At 46.6% G+C, this 19,611-nt stretch overlaps 3 protein-coding genes across 3 annotated transcripts; all 3 read right to left on the bottom strand.

The window, feature by feature from the left end:
* Positions 1-3,830: 3,830 nt before the first annotated feature.
* LOC134292154 (uncharacterized) lies at positions 3,831-4,649 on the bottom strand. Its single transcript, XM_062860969.1, has one exon. The coding sequence runs from the start codon at positions 4,647-4,649 to the stop codon at positions 3,831-3,833; it is 819 nt and encodes a 272-aa protein (XP_062716953.1).
* A 546-nt stretch (positions 4,650-5,195) lies between these two features.
* LOC134292153 (uncharacterized protein K02A2.6-like) lies at positions 5,196-8,132 on the bottom strand. The gene has a single exon (XM_062860964.1). It carries the CDS (start codon positions 8,130-8,132, stop codon positions 5,196-5,198), a length of 2,937 nt encoding a protein of 978 aa, XP_062716948.1.
* Positions 8,133-11,667: 3,535 nt separating this feature from the next.
* Positions 11,668-15,435, bottom strand: LOC109400246 (zinc finger protein 271). The gene is made up of 3 exons (XM_019672723.3): positions 15,142-15,435; positions 14,251-15,067; positions 11,668-14,163 (listed from the first exon to the last, which is right to left on the bottom strand). Exons 1-3 carry the CDS (start codon positions 15,165-15,167, stop codon positions 11,836-11,838), a joined length of 3,171 nt encoding a protein of 1,056 aa, XP_019528268.3. The 5' UTR covers positions 15,168-15,435; the 3' UTR covers positions 11,668-11,835.
* Between the last annotated feature and the right edge of the window lie 4,176 nt (positions 15,436-19,611).

The following is a 19,611-nucleotide window of genomic DNA, read 5'->3' as shown; positions in this document are numbered from 1 at the left end:
CTGGGTTAAATTCAATTATTACAACAGGCGCAATAACCTCATCGTAATTGACGCCGAGCTTCTGACTATATCCCTGTGCTACTAATCGCGCCTTGAAACGGATTACTTGACCTGACTCGTCGAGCTTCTTCTTGAAGATCCATTTGCATCCGATTGGCTTCCGATTCGCGGGTTTCTCCACGATGTTCCACGTCCAGTTCTCTTGTAGGAATGCAAACTCTTCGTCCATCGCTTTCTTCCGTTCTCGACATTCCTGGCGGCGCATAGCTTTCTCATGAGCCTCTGCACGAATCTGGCGTACTGCTCACTCCCACAGAAAATTTGAAACAGTTCGCACAGTAAAAGTCAAATGTGACTTTTACTGTGCGCGGTGTTTTCAAATTTTCTGTGGGAGTGAGCAGGACAGGGCAAATTCGTACAGAGGCTCATACGTACGGGGTTCGTCTTGCTGGGTTGAGGCCAGCCGCGTAGCTTCTCCATACCATATCGGTGACCCGCCGATGTTCGATCGGTTGGATCTTCGTACATCCTTGACTTCGTCTTCAACCGCAGTATCGTAGTTGTCCTCACCACAAAACGTTGTCTCGTCGAACCCTTCGAAATCGCTTTCCTCGGAAGCGATCACTATCGCCCATCGGTGTCAACTTCTCTTCAGGCTCTTCAACTGGATCAACGGGGACTACTTCAGGCTGCTGACTAACAGTTGACAGTCCTCCGAATGGCTTGCACTTTGCGCCAGACTTGCATTGTGCGTGAGTTGAAGACTGTACAATCCTCCAGAGACCTTTCAAAATGCCACAATTTTCTCACCCTTGGAAATGCGGCATCCGGCTTCATCGAAAACAATCGTCGCTCCACTCTTCGTAGTCGATCTCACGGAGAACAGGTTCGTTCCGAGGTCAGAAACAAATAGCGTCATCGGTGATGTTCTCGTCCAGCGATTCGAAGCACTTGTTGGCTGCCATGTGTGAGGTTGCTGCGGAATCAATCACCCATGAATCCGAGCTGCCCCCGACCTTGGATATGAATGCGTACTCCTCAGGGCTGCTTCGAGCTACCGAAGCCTTGGTCCTCCTACCTTGTTGCTTTGGTTCGCTTTTGCGATTTTCTTCATCACGGTACAGCGCCAGCAAACGGCAGTTCTTTTGCTTGTGTCCGGCCTTGTGGCAGTGATGGTAAATGATCGTACCTGCCTTCTGTGAGAAGCAACGTGGTCAGGTCAATAACGCGCCATCATAGAAACATAGGCGTAGCGAGGTGTGTACATAGTAACCTTATTATGTTGAATCAATAAAATCTTCATTCCCAGTTGTTAATCCTTCGTGATAACACATGTTTCTATTCGCACTAGTTGCATAACTCTGTCAGGTTGTGGGCCCAGAAAAGAACGACTAGGCGAATTCAATTATATTCGGAACGATTTATTGGAAGTGAGAATCAAGAAGCGAAGCAGTAATGGAGTGGGGAAGAATTCCATGGCTCAATAATTCCAACTACCAGTCGTGGTCGTATGCGATTCAAGCGCTGCTGAGACGGGAGCAACTATGGAAGTTTGTCGACCCAGGGACAGCACCGAATCCGATAACCGAAGTTTGGATGAATGGATACGACGAGAAGACACTGGCTACAGTACAGCTAACTCTGGAGGAGAGCCAGTACTGCATCATTCAAGACAAAAGGACGGCAAAATCATGGGTAGCGTTGAAGGAGCATCATAACAAGGCTTCGCTTGGACAAAGGTGACTCTCTTGAAGCAGATCACAAACCATAACTACCGCGTTGGAGAAAGTATGAAAGCGTATCTTGCGGAGATTATGAAGAACTATGCAAGGCTGGAGAACTCCGGATTCCAGATGCAAGAATGTATGAAGGTTGCCCTCATTCTTCGTGGACTACCAGACTTGTTCAACCCCTTGACGACGGCCTTAGAAGCTCGCAATGAAGAACTCACGCTAGAAATGGTGAATTTGAAGCTCGTTGATGAAGCAGAGAAGCAGTTCAAACAGAAGGGGGAGCTGAACGAACAGGTTTTGAAGATCGGAGCCAGAGTTAAGCAGCAGAAATCAGTAACCTGCTGCTTCTGTGGAATGCAAGGTCACCGAAAGAAGGATTGTCGATCATACTTGTCGGAACAAAATACCAACGAAAGGTTCAAGAAGAAGCCAAACAAGGAAAGAGCGAAGGCAGTACGTGAAAATGAAGAAAACAATGCGTTTACGTTCATGGTCCGAAGCCACGGTAATGTATCGAATTCCTGGATTGTGGACTCCGGCGCAACATCCCACATCGCCAACGATCAACGATCAAGCCTACGTTTGGACAGTACTGTGCGACCGGTTATTTCTGCTGCAGATGGAAAAGCAATTCGTACCGGCTGTGTTGGGGACTGTGTGATTCGATGCGTCGACAGACACGGTAAAGAAGTCAAGATCGCTTTAACAGAAGTAATCTACGCCTCTGAGCTGGGAGGAAATTTGATATCTGTGACGAAGCTTGTTTTTCAATGGAACTGAAATAGCAACTGCAGATCGAGTAAGTGGACTATACCGGCTGAACACAGTGGAGGACTCTCGTTCCTTGATGGTGAACAATCGTCAACATAACAACACAGAGATCCAGATGTTCTAGGTGAGATCGAACGGAAGCACATGGCTTCCGAGAAGCAAGTGAAGAATTGCGGAATACAGATGACGTGTGAATGTTGCATTGAGGGAAAGATGCCACGACCGGCGTTTCCATTGGTAGCTGTGAAGACTTCAAAGGAGATTCTGGACATCGTTCATAGTGATGTTAGCGGCCCGATGACGATAACTCCAGGCGGATGTAGATACTACCTAACCATGATAGACGATCACAGCCGTTATACGATGGTGTTTTTTGAAGGAGAAATCGGAAGTTGAAGACAGAATTCGTGAGTATGTACGTTTTACAGAAAACCAATTTGGAAAGAAGCCGAAAATCATCCGATCGGACAGAGGAGGCGAGTATACGAGTCAGAGAATCCGGAAATTCTACGCTGAAGAAGGCATCAAGGCGGAGTATACGGCCGGCTACGAGCCACAGCAGAACGGCGTGGCCGAAAGAAAGAACAGAAGCCTGCATGAGGAAGTTTTGGGCGGAGGCTGTTAATACGGCGGCATATTTGCAGAACCGGCTACCAACGAAGGCGACTGACGTTACATCGTTCGAAGCATGGTTCGACAGGAAACCGGATTTAAGCCATTTGAAAGTGTTCGGATGTGGTGCGTTTGTTTGGAAGCCCCAACAGAAACGGAAGAAGTTTGAATCGAAGGCGGTCAAGCTTACGCGACGGAAAGCAAGGCATACAGATTTCTGAACACCAAGACCAGAGAAATTAACATTAGCCGAGATGTCAGATTTCTGGAGATTGATGACCAAGTTAAACAGATTCCGGATGGATCCGCGGAAGGACCTCTCACGGATGAAAACATCAACGAAGTTCCTGTACAATTGGCGGATCAGATTGCTGCTGAACAGAAGGACGTTGTTCATCGTAGTGAACTTGATGATTCCTTGCAATTTTACGAGGCCGAAGATGACGGTGAAACTGGAGAGGCTGTGCATCAAGATGTGCCAGAAGATGAGTGTTCTTTCTCTAGTAAAACACACTAGAATTTATTATAAACTCAACAACTTTATTAACCAGCGAACTGTACTCTAGCACACGCTACCGAGTTCTGACTCAGCCATTCATTTAGGTAGAAAAAGATAGTGAATGATTGGATGAATGAACCCCTCAAGGGTGTGCCAAGGGGTGTGTACGCATAGGCGTGTGCAGATAATGCAACATCCTCTCTGTTTCAATAAAGCTAATCAAATTCAACAACATAGTCCTTCAGCTTTTCTGGAATCCGGGTAATTCTCTTGGGACGACCTCCGCTTGATGTTGCTCCCACAGTTTTCGGAGATTGACGTATTGATGGCGCTTCAATCGGTGAAGGTGAAACTGGCACCACTGGTGGTGGGAACGACGCCTGCTGTTCCTGTTGATTGAGAACTCGTTGAGAACCCAATGTTGTCATAAACGAACTGTCATCGGTGTTATTGCAAATGTTGTTTTCCTCCTCCCGTGGCAGTACATCGGTTACCGGAACGGATTCGATTCCGTCTGCACATTCCTTCCGGGGCTTCAAATGGACCGCACTTCGTCGATAATTACCACCAGCTACGTCCACCATGTACGACCTTTCGCTTAGACGGTTTGTGATGGTTCCGGGAGTCCACTGTTTGGAGGTCTCTGGATTGAGCTGAACGTATACCGGAGATCCAGTCTGCAATTCCGGTAAGTTTCTTGTTTTGCGGTCGTAGTTAAATTTCGCGTTTCTTCTGTTATTCTCGATTGCTGCTGGAACTTGCTCCACCACCTTTGGCATTAGATTGACACCCGCTGTTGGAACTCCGCTCCGAGTGGCACGAGAAAACAATCGAGCAACGGGGCTAGAACCAATTTTATTAGGAATGTTCCTCCAATGCAAAAGCGCGTACCAGAAGTCCGTTCCTGTTTCTTCCGCTTTTTTGAGTAAGCGCTTTGCAATCTTCACAGCTGCCTCAGCTTTACCATTAGCCTGTTGGTGATGAGGTGCTGATGTGACGTGGTCGATGTCCCAGTCCAAGGTGAACTTTTTCATCTTTTGGTTAATGAAATTAGTTCCATTATCAGTCAGCATCGTTTGGGGCACTCCATGGCGTGCAAAATTCCTTCTGCATGCTGCTATTACCGACTCCGGCGTCAGATCCTTCAAAACATCAACCTCGAAAAAATCCGAATAATGATCGACCGTGACCAGAAATTTCTGACTACGACCTTGAAACTCGCTGAAGAAAACGTCCATCGAGACAAACTGAAATGGGTGCACGGGTATCTGGTGACTTATCATCGGTGGATTCGGCTGCGACGAGGCGAATTTTGCGCATGTTTCACAACTTTGAACTACATCTTTGATCTGACTACTCATTCCCGGCCAAAACAAGTTTGCTCTGGCCAACTTCAACGTTGCTTCGGTTCCATTGTGACTGACATGGCACTTATCGATGAATCTTCGTCGCAAAGCATGAGGAACCAGAATTTGGTCTTTTCTGAACACCATGCCATCTTGGAAGGACAGTTCAGCTCGAAAACCGAAGTAGACCCGTACTCCGTCAGGCACGCAATCCACCGAATCCGGCCAGCCTTGTTAAATAAGGGTGATGATAGTCTGCATCGTGGGATCCTTTTTCGTTTCATCCATGATCTCGTTCAAGCAGCTGCTCTTTATGCTGAGAAATTTGGCCAGCTTCAGATCTTCGACACGCTCAAAAACTTTGTAGACTCGTAGCTTGCTGTATTCGTCTGTTACTGTCTTGTCATCGAACGGGGCCCGCGAAAGAGTATCCGCTACAACATTATCTTTTCCGGTTACGAATTCTATCACCAGATTATAACGTTGCAGATTCAGGAGCATATGTTGAAGTCTCTTTGGGGCCGATAGTAGAGGCTTTTGAAAGATATTGATGAGAGGCTTGTGGTCCGTCTTTACTATTGTTTTGGGGTTCCCCACCACAAGCTGGTCGAAACGAATGCATCCGAACAGAATGGCCAACAATTCCTTTTCAATCTGCGCATAGTTTCGTTCCGTTGCTGATAACGTTCTTGAGGCGTATCCAATTACTCCTCCATCCTGGTACACGGCGACACCTAACCCGAAGCAGCTGGCATCACATTCCATGATTAATGGTTTCCGGGGGTTGTAGTATTGTAGAGTTTCCACATTTCCAACCAAGGATTTCACTCGATTGAACTCCGCTTCTTCGATGTTCGTCCACCACCATGGAACTATCTCCGAAATCAATTTCCTCAGGTTCGTCAAATTGCAGCTCAGGTTCGGAAGAAATCGACTCAAATAGTTAACCATTCCAATGAAACGGTGTACTTCCTTCCGGTTGAGTGGTGTGGGAAAGTTCTGTATCGTAGTAATCTTTGACTTATCTGGTTGGAGACCTTCGCTTGACAGAACGTGTCCGAAAAACTTCACGGAGGTTTGGCAAAGCTTGAGTTTCGTCCTGTTCAACTTCACATTTTGGGATTCCAGCCGATTTAGTAGATCGTTCAGACATTTGTTGTGGTGGATGAGTGCTTCCTCCATTGTTTCGCCTACTCCAAACACCAGTAGGTCGTCCGCCAAGCATTCCACCCCCTCGAGGTCCTGAATGATCTCCTGCAGTTTCATCTGAAATATCTCAGGCGCCGATGATATTCCAAACGGTAGTCTTGTCCAGCGGTAGCGACCGAAGGGCGTCCAAAATGTGGTAAGCTTGCTGCTGGCTTCGTCGAGCTCCACGTGCCAAAATCCCTTCTTTACGTCGACGGTGGAAAAAACCTTTGCCTTGCCCAATTCTGGTAATATCTCGTCAAGAGTGACAAATTGTAGGTTAGGCCTCTTCAGCGCCTTGTTGAGTGGAATAGGGTCAAGACAAATTCTGATGCTAACGGTCTCTGGAACTATTACCAGATTGCTGACCCACTCGGTGTGTAGCACTTCTCGGACGATGATACCTTCCTTCTCTAATAGTTCCAACTCTTTTTTCAGCTTGCACCGCATGGCGATTGGAACACGTCGTGGAGGCTGGATCGATGGTGGTACAGAACGGTCCACTTCCAGCGATACTTTTCCGTCGAATTTCCCATAGCCGACGAAAATTCCGTTGTGATCCTCGATGATTTTCTCGGCTGCCATCCTATGCACCCGCAACACATTTTCAGGGTCGTTTCCGTTTGATTTCCCGAATTTCACTGACTTGCAAAACTTAATGAAACCCAAGACCCGCGATGCCTTTGCCGAGAGGAGAGGACAATGGTTAACGTCCACTACCTGTAGAACTAATCGGAATCGCCGCTTCATTCGACGACACGGAATCTTCACTTCTCCCAGCACTTTGATCGGGTTACCTCCGAAGCTTTGCAAACGGTATGTGGACGGTAGCAGCTGCGGATTCTTCTCCCCGGTCAGTTTGACCAACCAGTCGTAGCCAATCAAGCTTGTGTTTGCTCCAGTGTCCAACTCGCAAATTACCGACTTCCACTTTTTTGCGAACTTAAGTTCCAACTCCGCCAATACGCTACCCCCTTTTGCCGAATTGTCGATAATTTTGCCGATCTCGTACTCGTCCTCACTAGCCTCCGAAGAAGCGTCATTAGAAGACGATGTCGACTCCTCGGGATCACTACTCTCGTCCTTTATTTCCTTCACTCTGTGTGACTTCCTTCTTTTGTCTTTGTTCAATTTACACACTTTTTCAAAATGATTTCTTCGTTTGCACTTATGACACTTTTTACCGAACGCGGGACACGAACCTCGCACAAAGTCAAGGTAATCTCCACAGAACTTGCATTTTTGCATCTTCGATTTGTAGTTGTAACGAGATTTACCTTTTTCGATCTTATTCACTTCCACTTCCGGGTTCGGTATCGACAGTTCGTGAGATCGCTTCGCAGTAATTTCCTCGGCCCTGCACATATCAACCGCCTTGTCCAAGGTTATGTCCGTAACGGTTAACATTTTCGACCGAAGATTTGGCCATTTATTCGACGTGACCACCTTATACGCGATTAGCTCCGTCTGCAACACTCCGAGTTTAGCCATCTTTGCTAAGGTCTTCAAGCGAGAAACAAATTCGTCGATGGACTCTCGAGCCTGTTGGGTTGCCGAAAAGAAGTCGAGCCTGTCCACAATGATATTTCTCTTCGCTACCACTTTTTGCCGTATGGCAGCCAAAGCCGTATCTGGATCCACACTCTGCGCCGTTGTCAACTCGAAGTTAAAGTACTTCTTCCGCGCCGACTCCCCAATGACGGAAAGCAAAAAACTCACTTTTTGTCCATTTTCTTCCTGTGGCCACCGATCCATACCAATGGCCTTGGCGTAATCCCTCCAGCTCTTCTCAAAGAAATCCATATTCTCCTCCATATCGCCGTCTACTGCCAACGGTGACGGCTGCGGAACTTGCACGTTCGAAGCACTCGGCCTCTGCCCCTGTGTCTCTTGACTCTGCGACCGCAGTTGCATTCCTTCCATCATCTTGGAGAACATGTACATCTGCTGCTCCATCAGCGCTTTAAACTGGTTTGGATCCATCTTGATGAGGATTTTCACTTTAACTCCGAACCGAAAAAATACACCAATATGGCCGCTGCCACTTCGCGACTCACACGAGAAAAATCCAAAATGGCCGCCGACGATGCGCGACTCGAAACAATTTTCCTTCGTATAAATTTCCGGTTTCCGAAACGATTTTCTCCGCGATTTCGATGACGCGAATAAGAAAACTTTAGAACCGCTTGTCCACTTCTGACACCATGTTCTTTCTCTAGTAAAACACACTAGAATTTATTATAAACTCAACAACTTTATTAACCAGCGAACTGTACTCTAGCACACGCTACCGAGTTCTGACTCAGCCATTCATGTAGGTAGAAAAAGATAATGAAAGATTGGATGAATGAACCCCTCAAGGGTGTGCCAAGGGGTGTGTACGCATAGGCGTGTGCAGATAATGCAACAATGAGCATCAAGTAGTAGATGAAACTAACGAAATTGCGACAGTCCGTCGATCAGCTTGATCGAATATAGGAGTGCGTCCGGAGAGGTTCGCCGTGCATCAAGCAGAGCCGAAAACATTCGAGGAAGCTGTCTCCGGCACAGAAAGCGCAAAATGGAGAAATGCGATGCACGAAGAGATGGCGTCTCACCGTGAAAACGGGACCTGGGAGATCACTGAACTGTACTGAACTACCTCCAGGACGTAAGGCAATAGGATGCAAATGAGTCAACAAGCAGAAGCAGGATGAGATCAGTCAAGTGGCAAAATACAAAGACAGACTAGTGGCCCAAGGATTTTCTCGAAAATTCGGGACGGATTATGACCTAGTATTTGCTCCGGTTGTGAAGCAAGCCACTTTTCGAACAGTTTTAATACTCGCAAGCAGGGACCGGATGCTGGTGCGCTGTATGGACACCAAAACAGCGTACCTATACGGAGAGCTACATGAGGAGATCTACATGAAGCAACCTCCAGGTTTTAAGAACAACAATCCCAATGACGTGTGCAGACTACGAAAAAGCCTCTATGGACTGAAACAAGCAGCGAGAGTTTGGAACCACAAGATTGATGGAAGCATTTTTAGGAAGATGGGTTTCGAAGCTCAACAGCTGATCCTTGCCTACGTCAAGCAAACAAAGAAGTCCAAAATGTATCTCCTGATCTACGTCGATGATATTGTTATGGTTGTCCAAACGGAGTCCGAGTACCGTGCCTTGATGGCAGCACTGAAAGGGGAATTCAAGATTACGGAGTTAGGAGATCTTCATTTCTTCCTTGAAAAACAGATCAGGATGGAAGCTGGAAGGTATGCATTGAATCAATCAACATTGAAAAAATGCTCTCGCGCTTTCGGATGACGGATGCCAAGGCATCAAGAATCCCGATGATGATCGACTTTCTACAACAAAAGGAGGAGGAAGCACTGCAGAATCCAGAGCAGTTCCAGAACTTGATTGGGTGTTTGCTGTATATCGCCGTCAACACTAGGTCGGATGTGGCGATTGCAACATCGATTCTTGGAAGGCGAATATCAAACCCTACGATTGCTGACTGGAACGAAGCCAAAAGAAACCTGCGGGCGGTATCTTAAAGGCACAGTGAACCACTGTTCGTATCTGGGTGGACGAGCATCAAACGAGATGGAATGCTACGTGGATGCAGACTGGGCTGGCGAAACCGGCGACCGGAAATCGAATAGCGGTTACATTTTCAAGTTTTGTGGTGGTCTGGTCAACTGGAGATGCAGCAAGCAAACTGGTGTATCGCTATCAAGTACCGAGGCAGAATACATCGCACTAGCTGAATGTCTTCAAGAACTTCAATGAATGCGCAAGCTGATGGATGACCTGAACGAACCGTTGAAGCTACCTGTGCGCGTTAACGAAGATAACCAGAGCCGCATAGCTCTCACTGTTGCAGATAGAACTACACGGAAATCCAAACATATAGACATGAAGTACTGCTATGTGAAGAATGGAGTTGTTACCATCCAATATTGCCCGACGGACAAGATGGAAGCAGATCTATTAACCAAGCCTTTGGGAGCAGCCAAACTATAGCACCATAGAGAAGCAATTGGAATACGATTGGCCAATATTGAGGAGGAGTGTGAGAAGCAACGTGGTCAATAACGTGCCGTCATAGCAACATAGGCGTAGCGAGGTGTATAGAGTAACCTTATTATGCTGAATCAATAAAATTTTCATTCCCAGTTGTTAATCCTTCAAGATAAGACGTGTTTCTATTCGCGCTAGCTGCACTTTGTCGATCAACTTCGTTTTTACGAGATCGAACGTCAGTTCGGCATCCGACCGGCTTTCCAGAGCCGTCGTTAGGCGGTTGAAAAAGTCCGGCGTGTTTCTGAGGACCATCGCCACCTGCAGATTTGCGTCCATCGCCTGGCCCGTCACCGAAAGCCGCTCGAAGAGATCTTGTATCGCCGTGATGTGCTTCTCGATGTCCTCGCCATCAGAGTAACGCATATCGCACATTTTTTTTTAGGATGGAAACCTTCGACGTGGGAGTGGTGCGCTCGAAGTTTCTTCTGATGCTCTCCCAGGCTTTCTTCGACAGGGTAGGTGGTGTCTTCTTCTTCTTCTTCTTCTTCTTCTTCTTTCTGATCGGTGGTGCTGTTCTTTTTTGCACCACTTTCTAATGGACCAGAATCTGAGGCTATATGTCCAACCTATCTCTGTTTATACTCCCAGTGGAATTTACAATGCTTTTCTCAGGTCTGTTTTATCGACTCCAATGGAGTTTACCAATTTTTCAGTTCTGTTTTATCGACATTAGTTTTTCAATTTGACAGTTTATTGTCCGTGGACTTCCTATTCTTTTTACGTCCGTAGACGGCTTCCCTTAATTCTAAAGGGTGGAAGGGGTGGGAATCAAACCCATGACCATCTGATCACAGACAAACAGACGTATCACTTGGAACAAAATGCGATTAAAATCAATAGTCACGAAAACATAATCGCCCAATGCTAACCACTTTGTATTTCGCAAACTCACTGAGTAGATGGCGGTAGTGGGCCAACGTCAAACAAGAGCGAAAACGATGCGAGCGCCGTGAGCGAGAGATTTGCGAACTATAAAATATTTGAATTATCCGTTAAAAAAGGAAACGATGGGAAGTAAGTAGAGTAAGACGTCTGTTTGTCTGTGATCTGATTATCAGTCAGACGTGTAGACAACTACTCTACGGCCCCCCGGCTAGGTGGTGTCTTGAATCAGCTTCCGTTGGTTGTCGTCGACCAGAAGACCAATTGAAGCTCTGGCCATGCTGCCACTGCGGCTTGGTTCACTTGCGTTTCTCCTGGGCAGGTTTTGGTCACGTACTCCCAAAGATCCTCACGAATCGGTCTTGAATTTCCAGCTTCAATAATTGCTTCAGTTCGTTGGCCGTAATTTGGAGAACACAGATTGGCATCTGGCCAAATTTTTCTATACTGATCTACGATGCGAACAAGCTCCTCGTTGCCGTAGAGTTGGTTTGGCCGCTTCATTTCCACGTTGTTTGGCTGTGATTATCCTATCGGAAGCAAAACTTCCCCTTGCCAACAACACCAATTTCGAATTTCACAAATTCGCGGAACTCTTTATTACTATCAGTAGCATTATAATGTATGTATTTATATTTATATCGTCGATCGGAAATAAATGCATCTCTTACCTGTCTAAAACACGCGCAAGCACACGTCACCACAAGTCGACATCTAGGTATCTACCAGTACCGTTCTAGTATTCGTTATACTCCTTCCGTGCGGCCATCGCTTCCTGCTTGATCGATACCACATTGGAGATCGTTGGCACCGAAGGACCCTCCTGCAAGCTATCCTGTTCGGAATGATACTGATGTTCCTGTTCTTCATGCTGTAGCTCCTCCTCGTCATGCGCATCCTCACCGTCAAGTGCTTCCTCCCCGCCATGTGCTTCCTCTCCACCATGTACTTCCTCTTGCTGCTCATCGTCATCATCCTCGATCTCCTCCACGTCGCTAGAGATGGCAAAAACTTTTTTCTTCGGCGAAGGAGTCTCCCCTTCTGCGCCTTCCGGCGGAGGTTCAGTTTCATCCGGCAGCATGCGTTCCTGTTTGATTTTCAGCAGCATTTTCTTGCCACCGCCGGAAGAGGAGGACGGTCCAGGACTTGGACCCGGTTGCGATCCGCTACTTTGGACCTGGTAGTTGTGCACGACGATCTGATGGCGGACGCGGTCCTGATTGCGAAGGAACTCCCGATTGCAGATCGTACAGTGGAACCGCTGGACATCCTTGGAGTCGTCCGAGTGGTAGCGTTTCTTGTGCTGAATCAAAAGGACCTGGCGGTCGAACTTGACGTTACACTGGTCACAGGGATAGCGATAGCCACCGCTATGCAGGCGGATGTGGGACACGTAGGCGTTCCGATGCACGGTGCGCTTCGGACAGTGAGGACATTTGTAGAAGAACTGCTGATCCGGATGGTGCTGCATGTGATGGGTCTGCAGCATTTGACCGGTGACGAAGACGAGGGAACACAGGGAGCACGGATAGTCGGTGGTATCCGGTTCCACTTTGATCCTTTGCCTCTTTTTGCCGCCAGCGGTAGTGGTGCCGGCTACTTGTCTTTCGATACCGTGGAATACGGTATGATGGTAGCGGCGGGCAGATTTCCGAATGAAGATCCGAGGACAATAGGCGCATTTGAAGCGATTGGCAAGGGATAGGGATGAGCCACCGGTGTGATAGCGTTGCTTGTGACGTAGGAGATCGGCCGGTTTGTAGAATCCGGCGTCGCACTGGTCGCACTGATGAGGCAGCTTGCCCAAATGATTCAAGATATGCAGCTTGAGAGTGTTTCGGTTGGTGAAAACTTTCTTGCAGTACTGGCATGCCATAGATTTCGGGAGTGAGGAAAGGACCTGCTTCGCGATGGGTTCCTTGTCCGCGTGATTGTGCGTCACGTGGATCGCACGGGCCGTTTTGGTCATCAACTTCCGCGGACAGTAGGGACAAGGGAAGCGAACCTTCTTCTCGCCGTCCTCGTCATCAGATCCATGCATTTCTTCCATATGGCGGTCAACGTCCTTCTTCCGGATAAATCTCTCATCACATTGATCACATCCGAACGGATGCTCTCCGGTGTGGTTCATCATGTGCTCTCGGAGCGAGGTCTTGTGCTTGAACAGCTTGGAGCAAACCGTACATTTGAATCGAACCGGAACATCCGGATGTTTGAGGGCAAAGTGTATTCGCATGGTCTTCATCGAAGGGAACTTCCGTTCACACTTGGAACACGGGAAGTTACTCTTACGACCTTCCCATACCGTCGGCAACTTCGCCGGTGACTCAATGTTGTGCACGACCTGTTCATGCCGGAAGCGATCCTGATTCCTCACGAAGAATCGCTCGCACTGGTCACATTTGTAGCGCTCCAGAACCTTGTCCTTGGAGTCCTCACCGTGCCATTTTTTTATATGATTCTCCAGCTTTAGCTTTCGTTCGAAGCTGCTTCCGCAGATTTCGCACTTGTGCGGCATGGTTCCGTGGTTTATGACACAATGAGACCGCAGCGCAGTTCGGTGACGGAACACCTTTGGGCATTCCGGACATTTGTGCCGCTTGGAAATCTTCGGCATGGACTCCGCATCCTGGTCCGCGTGGTGCTCGGCAAAGTGCGCATCAATGGCTTCCCGGGTATCGAAATGCTCATTACAGCCATCGCAGGAAAGAACCTGCAAAAACGGAATGGCCTCTGTCGGTGGAAATTCCGCCGGTTTCCTATTGTGGAAGTGCAACATGTGCAAATTGCGACCGGACTCCTGCAGGAATATCCTCGGACAAAGGGTGCACTTGAAGCGCTTGTCCGTGTAGCTCGGAGAGTTTTTATCGTGGTAGCGTGACACGTGATTGTCCAGCCGAGCTTTCATCGTGAACTTGGCACCGCACTCCACGCACGAAAACGGGAAATCCATCGTGTGGAAACGGGTGTGTGCCCGCAAGGAATTTGTTTCCGAGAACTTCTTGCCACAGAAGCGACACGAATAGACCATCGCTTGCTCCGGATGTTTCTTGCGGATGTGGTTCTGTTAAGCAAAAAAATATGATCAAGTTAAGATTGGTGGAAGCCGAAATGGCCGCAGTAGCAGAACATGAATACCAAAAGAACCTACCTTGATTTCCTTCATCAATCGGAACGTTTCCTGGCACACTTGACAACGATAGGCCCCATCCGAGCTGACCTCGAAGGGCAACGGTTTGAGCGGTTCCTCTTTTTCCTTGTCCTCGCCCTTGGCTTCGCTGCTGGCCCTGGTCGAAGCCTCCATCGATTTTTCATCCTCCTCCGATTCATCCAGCAGATCCACAACCTGCTCCCCCTTGAAGCTCTTCGCCAGACCCGGACGTTCCACGCCATCTTCGTCATCGTCATCGTACTCTTCCTCCTCTTCTACGGCGTCTTTACCCGCTGCTCCATGGTGGTCATCCATCCCATACGGTTCCGGCTTTATCAACATGTCGCCCCGGATCAGCTCTTCTTCGACTTCTTCATCGATCTCCTCACCGTCGTCTTCCACCAGTCCTTGTTCCAACAGTTCGTCACCTAGGCCACCTGCTCCAGGCCCCTCCCCCTCATCATCGGTGTCACTCAAGCAGTAAATCATGTCCTCCTCGAACCCGACAGCATTCTGCGCCAGCTCTTCCTGGTGTTCCACCTTCACCTGATAGTGCAGCAGCTCCATCCGCTTCCGCTGCAGCACCTCGTCCAGTGTCCGGCACCGCTCTCGATACTTATGAAATCCTTCCAGCGTCATCTGGCACATCCGACAAACGGCGCACCGATAATCCATCTCCATCGTGACGTGAATGTCCACCAACCTTCCAATCAACTCGATCACCGCCTGTTTCGGTTGACCGTCCGGCGGAAACAGCGGTTCCACGTAGAAGCCGGAAAAACACAACCGGCAGTACGTCTCCGGGTTGTCATTGGGGCTGCAAGACCAACAAAAAATGCAATCACATTTTCATCCTCCCACGGCCCGTACCACATCCAATTCCATACTCACATATCGGGAATTGTGTCCGTGTCCATGTTGCGACCGCTCCAACGCCCCGCAAATCCCGAAAAAAGTCACAAAACAAATCCGCGATCAAAATTTGCTGCAACCAGCGACGATGGACATCTTAGATTTTTTTTTCCTTTTTCTTCTCCACCGCATCAGTCGCACGGCGACGACGACGACGACGACAAGAACGATGCACTTCACGCCGCTCTCCTCCCGCACAGCAAACTTGATGCGCGATGTGTACACCCCTCTCACCCACTTGCACGCTGCTGGTGTTGCGTCGACGGCGTCGACTGACCAACCCACCGGTTGTCAAAAAGTTATGCTGCGACGCGTGCTTGAGCATAGGAAAGGGAATAAAACACAAAAAGTGATTTCCCTTTTTTGATATTCACGACGCCAGGGGCGGATTCAAGGGCGGATCTATCTACACGGAAAATGTCAACTGCAGAACTTTTTTTTGTGACTTCATGAAAATCGAAGACTACTTTTATAAAGTGGTCTTCATGAAAATCTTTCTAGTTTTTCTACACTGAAAGACGGCTTGCGGTTGAAATCAGGGGATCCGCAAGCGGCAAGGTAGGCCTACTTCTCATCTTCTGCGAGTGTGTTAGCATAGACTAATTGTGTTAGCATAGATCGCATAGATAGTTAGTGTTAGGTGTTAGATTGGGTGTTAGTGTCGACTGGCAATGCGACCTGGGTTCTGAATCCTGAAATTACTATTCTGATGGTCAATTTAAATACGCAACGCCACTAAATTTGTGCAGACTGAGTTTCGTTTCAATTCAACAGAATAATGCTTTCAATTTTACCATGGACCCGATTTATAATTTGTGGTGTACTGGCACCACTGCATGCAGCATGTCCAAAACCACTGTTTGGCATGACCAAGGGCATGACAACGGTTGCGATCTTGGCACTGCCAGAACTACGGTGCAATGAGCGGTTGGATTGTGAGTTGCCCTTGGGAGGCCAGTAGAGATCCTCTCATCTTCTCCTCCCACACCCTGTCCCGCACCGATCATCCAAATACCCGTCGGTCAATCCAAGAATCGATCTGCAATCAGATATAGATAAGACTTTCGTTGAAATATTCCGATGCACAAAACTTACCCCTAAGCATCGACATCGACATCACAACACAGACAAACAGACACACTACTCAAATCCCAATCATCGCACGATTTAACGGTCATTTTAAAAATAAAATGTGGTTCGGACTGTGCTCGCATGTGTCATGATGGCGCTGATGTGCCTACATCACCTCTCAATTTCGGAGAGAAATGAACGCGACGCCGATCAATGTTTACATAAAATGACTCAATCATGAACCTTCATTCATGTTTTATGAATGGATAACGCCACGAGGGAGTCGTCACCTGCTAAATTGTTACATCGAACCGAGGGAAACAACACCTGCAAAAGAATGCTTCGGATTGAGCATTATAGAGGGTGCTAGTGGGATACCAAACGATATTTTTGAAACAAATTTCTTCTAAGTAATATGTCTGTTTGTCTGTGATCACAACCCATCAGATCCGATCGGAATATCCCGAGATGCTCCTCCGTCTATGCAGGTTACGCTGCTCGGTATGACAGTATGATGAATTCGTGGAGAAATATTTATTCAATAAACAAATCTTTAATTAACGCATAATCACTTTTTATTTTTAAACGGTTTCAATATAGCTGAACCATATGCCCTATGCTTAAAATACCATGGAAGACCATAAACAAATAATAACACATACATTGTTCGTTTTCCTTCCACGTTTATTGTTAAACTGGTCTCTAACCATTTGCTATGCAGTGGATTGTCTCAAAAACTGGATAGTATATTGACTGTATCCCACCGACGAACCGACGTGATAGTTATGATTCAAAAGTGTCGTTTTCTTTGGTACATCGAGGTCTTGAAATTAGTCTATGGTGTCCCCCCCAAATTTAACGGTCAACCACCGAAGCGAGCGATCGCTTCTGTCAAATCACCGTAGACGCGAACTGTTTCCTATATGAACACACAGGGGTTCGGTGTCGAGCTAACAAATCATAGCGAGCCGTTATAGAGGTGGCGATAGTGTTCGGCTATTTTTCATCATGGCGTCGCGGACAACAAATTTGAATTTATTTGTTCTAGCTGTCACGTCGGTTCGTCGGTGTGTATCCTTCACTGTATTGCGAAAAATTTGTTCGAGAAAACGAGCGATTTGTTATGGTAACCTGTCTTAATCGCCTATTCCACATACTGTAATTTGGCGGCTTACCATTTGTCAAACTGGCAAATCTGTACATGGATTCTCGGATAATCTGTAGAATAGTCAATGTCAATTACTAATAGTCATCTACAGTATTAGAAACATTGCATTTATTATGGCGCCAGCACCAAACCGAATAGCGACGTTTTGACTAGCGACACTTTTCGACTAGCGACACTTTTTTTCAGTACCGGGTGTAGTGCGCTGTGTGCGTTCAATGATGCACTATCATATTCGTCACTTCCGATGTACACACTCAGATTTGATTACCGAAGTCGGTAAAATTTTACTGGGTTTTTGAACAGCAGAGTTAAGTCGGTAAACGGTTGTGAGTACCGAAAAGTCGGTAACACATAACATTTCGATCTGTCAAACAAATACTGATTTAGTCAGTAATAGCTGATATACATGTTGCTGTCTTTTTCGGTAATCTAAAATTTAATTTGATTGGTCTTACTGAGATTTTCAGTTCCGGGAAATATTTTGTTCCCCCCAGATCTGTCCCACTTTTCGATACAATTTAAATTCATCCACGTCATATAGGTGCTTCCGATTCATGTGCCCCTGCCGACCACTTTTGGAAGGATTGAAAATCCACGACGTAATGATTCATAACAACTACGGCAGAACCGGAACGACCTCAGGGCAAAGCTCGACGCGCGGGAGTATCCAGTCAGTGAACGAATATTGTTCCGTCTGGAGATGCCGCAAAATATATCCAATCTGCTGGAACACTTGCACAAACTAGTCCCTGAAGGATTATTCAAGGCCGTTCCAGTTCTCCGGTGCAGAAGATTTCCGAATACTTACCAAATGAGCGGCAAGGGCACAGGAATCGGTGTTGCACATGTAAAATCATGGCGATAGCTCTGATGATCGAAGCTATTTTTTTTTGACAGTTAGGAGCACGCGCGGATTATTGTTTACAGTTTACTTTAACGAAAGCTCAGTAAAAACGAACAGTACAGTTTTTTTACTGACATTTGACTGAACTCAGTAAAACTTCAACTTTGCTGAATCCTCGGTATAAACTATAACCGTGTTCAGTAAAATGTCAAAAAATATTACTGAACATCAGTAACGTTGTACGAAAATGCTGAAAACTCAGTAACTTTTGTATTTTACGGTTCAAAAACCGTAAAATAAATTACCGAACAGAGAAATCGAAATTGAGTGTGTATGTTGTAAACAACCCACAATTGGCTTCTTTAGCGTTGTTGAGATAATTCCATATTCTGAATCTCCACACACTTAAATTAAATCGCCGACCTCAGCAAACGGATTGCCGAGAATCCAACAGCCGAGAATCTGGTAAATATTTTCACTGAATCTCGGTTAAAGTTTTACCGAGATGTCGTTAAAACTTTGCCGATATCTCGGTAATCCAACTTTTTACCGAGATCTCGGCAAAGTTCACCGAGACTCGGTAATGGTTTACCGAAATCTCGGTAAAATTTTTACCGAGAATCAGTAAATATTTTACCGAGATATCAGCTGTTGGATTCTCGGCAAACCGTTTACCGAGATCAATTTCTGAATTTAAGTGTGCATGCCAAACTGAGCCGAAATCCAAATTTTCATGAATTTTGGTGCCCGGGAACCTGTTTTAAAATCAATTTGAAGTTTGTATGGGAGCGATTTGTCGAATCACCCCTCGTCGCATTTTGTACTGGGTGGAGCTGTCAAACAGTTACCCAGCTGTCAAAAGGTGATTTTGAAAAATCTCTTTGAAATTAATTTTAGGTACCAAAATAACGTTCTAAAAATCTGCAAAAAATCATAGTGGCTCAGAAAAAGGTGCTCTTTCGTTTAAAATCAAAAAATCGATACATTTTTCTTAATTTAAAAACCCAATTAGCAAAAATATTTATCTCAAAAAAAGTTTTTCGATTTCCAACCGAATTCATAATGTTCATAATACTGTTAGTGATTATGCGGGATGCCTTTGTAAATTATTTAGCGAGAAATTAAGAAACAAGCTGGGCGCTTGCAAAAAAAAAAACGATGCGCTTTCTGGATCATGTCGTTCACAAACACGAATATGCGGAACTGTTTACCATGCTGTTAAGCCAGAGTTATGCATTGTGAAATATATTTATTGTGGATTTGGAAGAAACCGAAGAATGAGCATCGCTCAAACTTCACTGCATTACTAGCGAACTTAAGGTTAGATGAGACGACTCACCATGGTACTCAGATATCATTCATGCTA

Source organism: Aedes albopictus, chromosome 1 (assembly GCF_035046485.1).
Source record: "Aedes albopictus strain Foshan chromosome 1, AalbF5, whole genome shotgun sequence".
NCBI classification, from domain to species: Eukaryota; Metazoa; Arthropoda; class Insecta; order Diptera; family Culicidae; genus Aedes; species Aedes albopictus.
Note: the sequence above shows the minus strand (reverse complement) of the source record. Positions and strands in the feature narration are given on the sequence as shown.

What these genes read in the sequence shown, in the direction of transcription:
- LOC109400246 (XM_019672723.3), bottom strand. Translation starts at nt 15,167, where the DNA reads ATGGACACGGACACAATTCCCGATAT. An exon ending in ACGGACACAATTCCCGATAT is followed by an intron (nt 15,068 to 15,141) that starts GTGAGTATGGAA and finishes TTGGTCTTGCAG; the next exon opens with CCCCAATGACAACCCGGAGA. An exon ending in GATTGATGAAGGAAATCAAG is followed by an intron (nt 14,164 to 14,250) that starts GTAGGTTCTTTT and finishes TTTGCTTAACAG; the next exon opens with AACCACATCCGCAAGAAACA.
- LOC134292154 (XM_062860969.1), bottom strand. Translation starts at nt 4,649, where the DNA reads ATGAAAAAGTTCACCTTGGACTGGGACATCGACCACGTCACATCAGCA.
- LOC134292153 (XM_062860964.1), bottom strand. Translation starts at nt 8,132, where the DNA reads ATGGATCCAAACCAGTTTAAAGCGCTGATGGAGCAGCAGATGTACATG.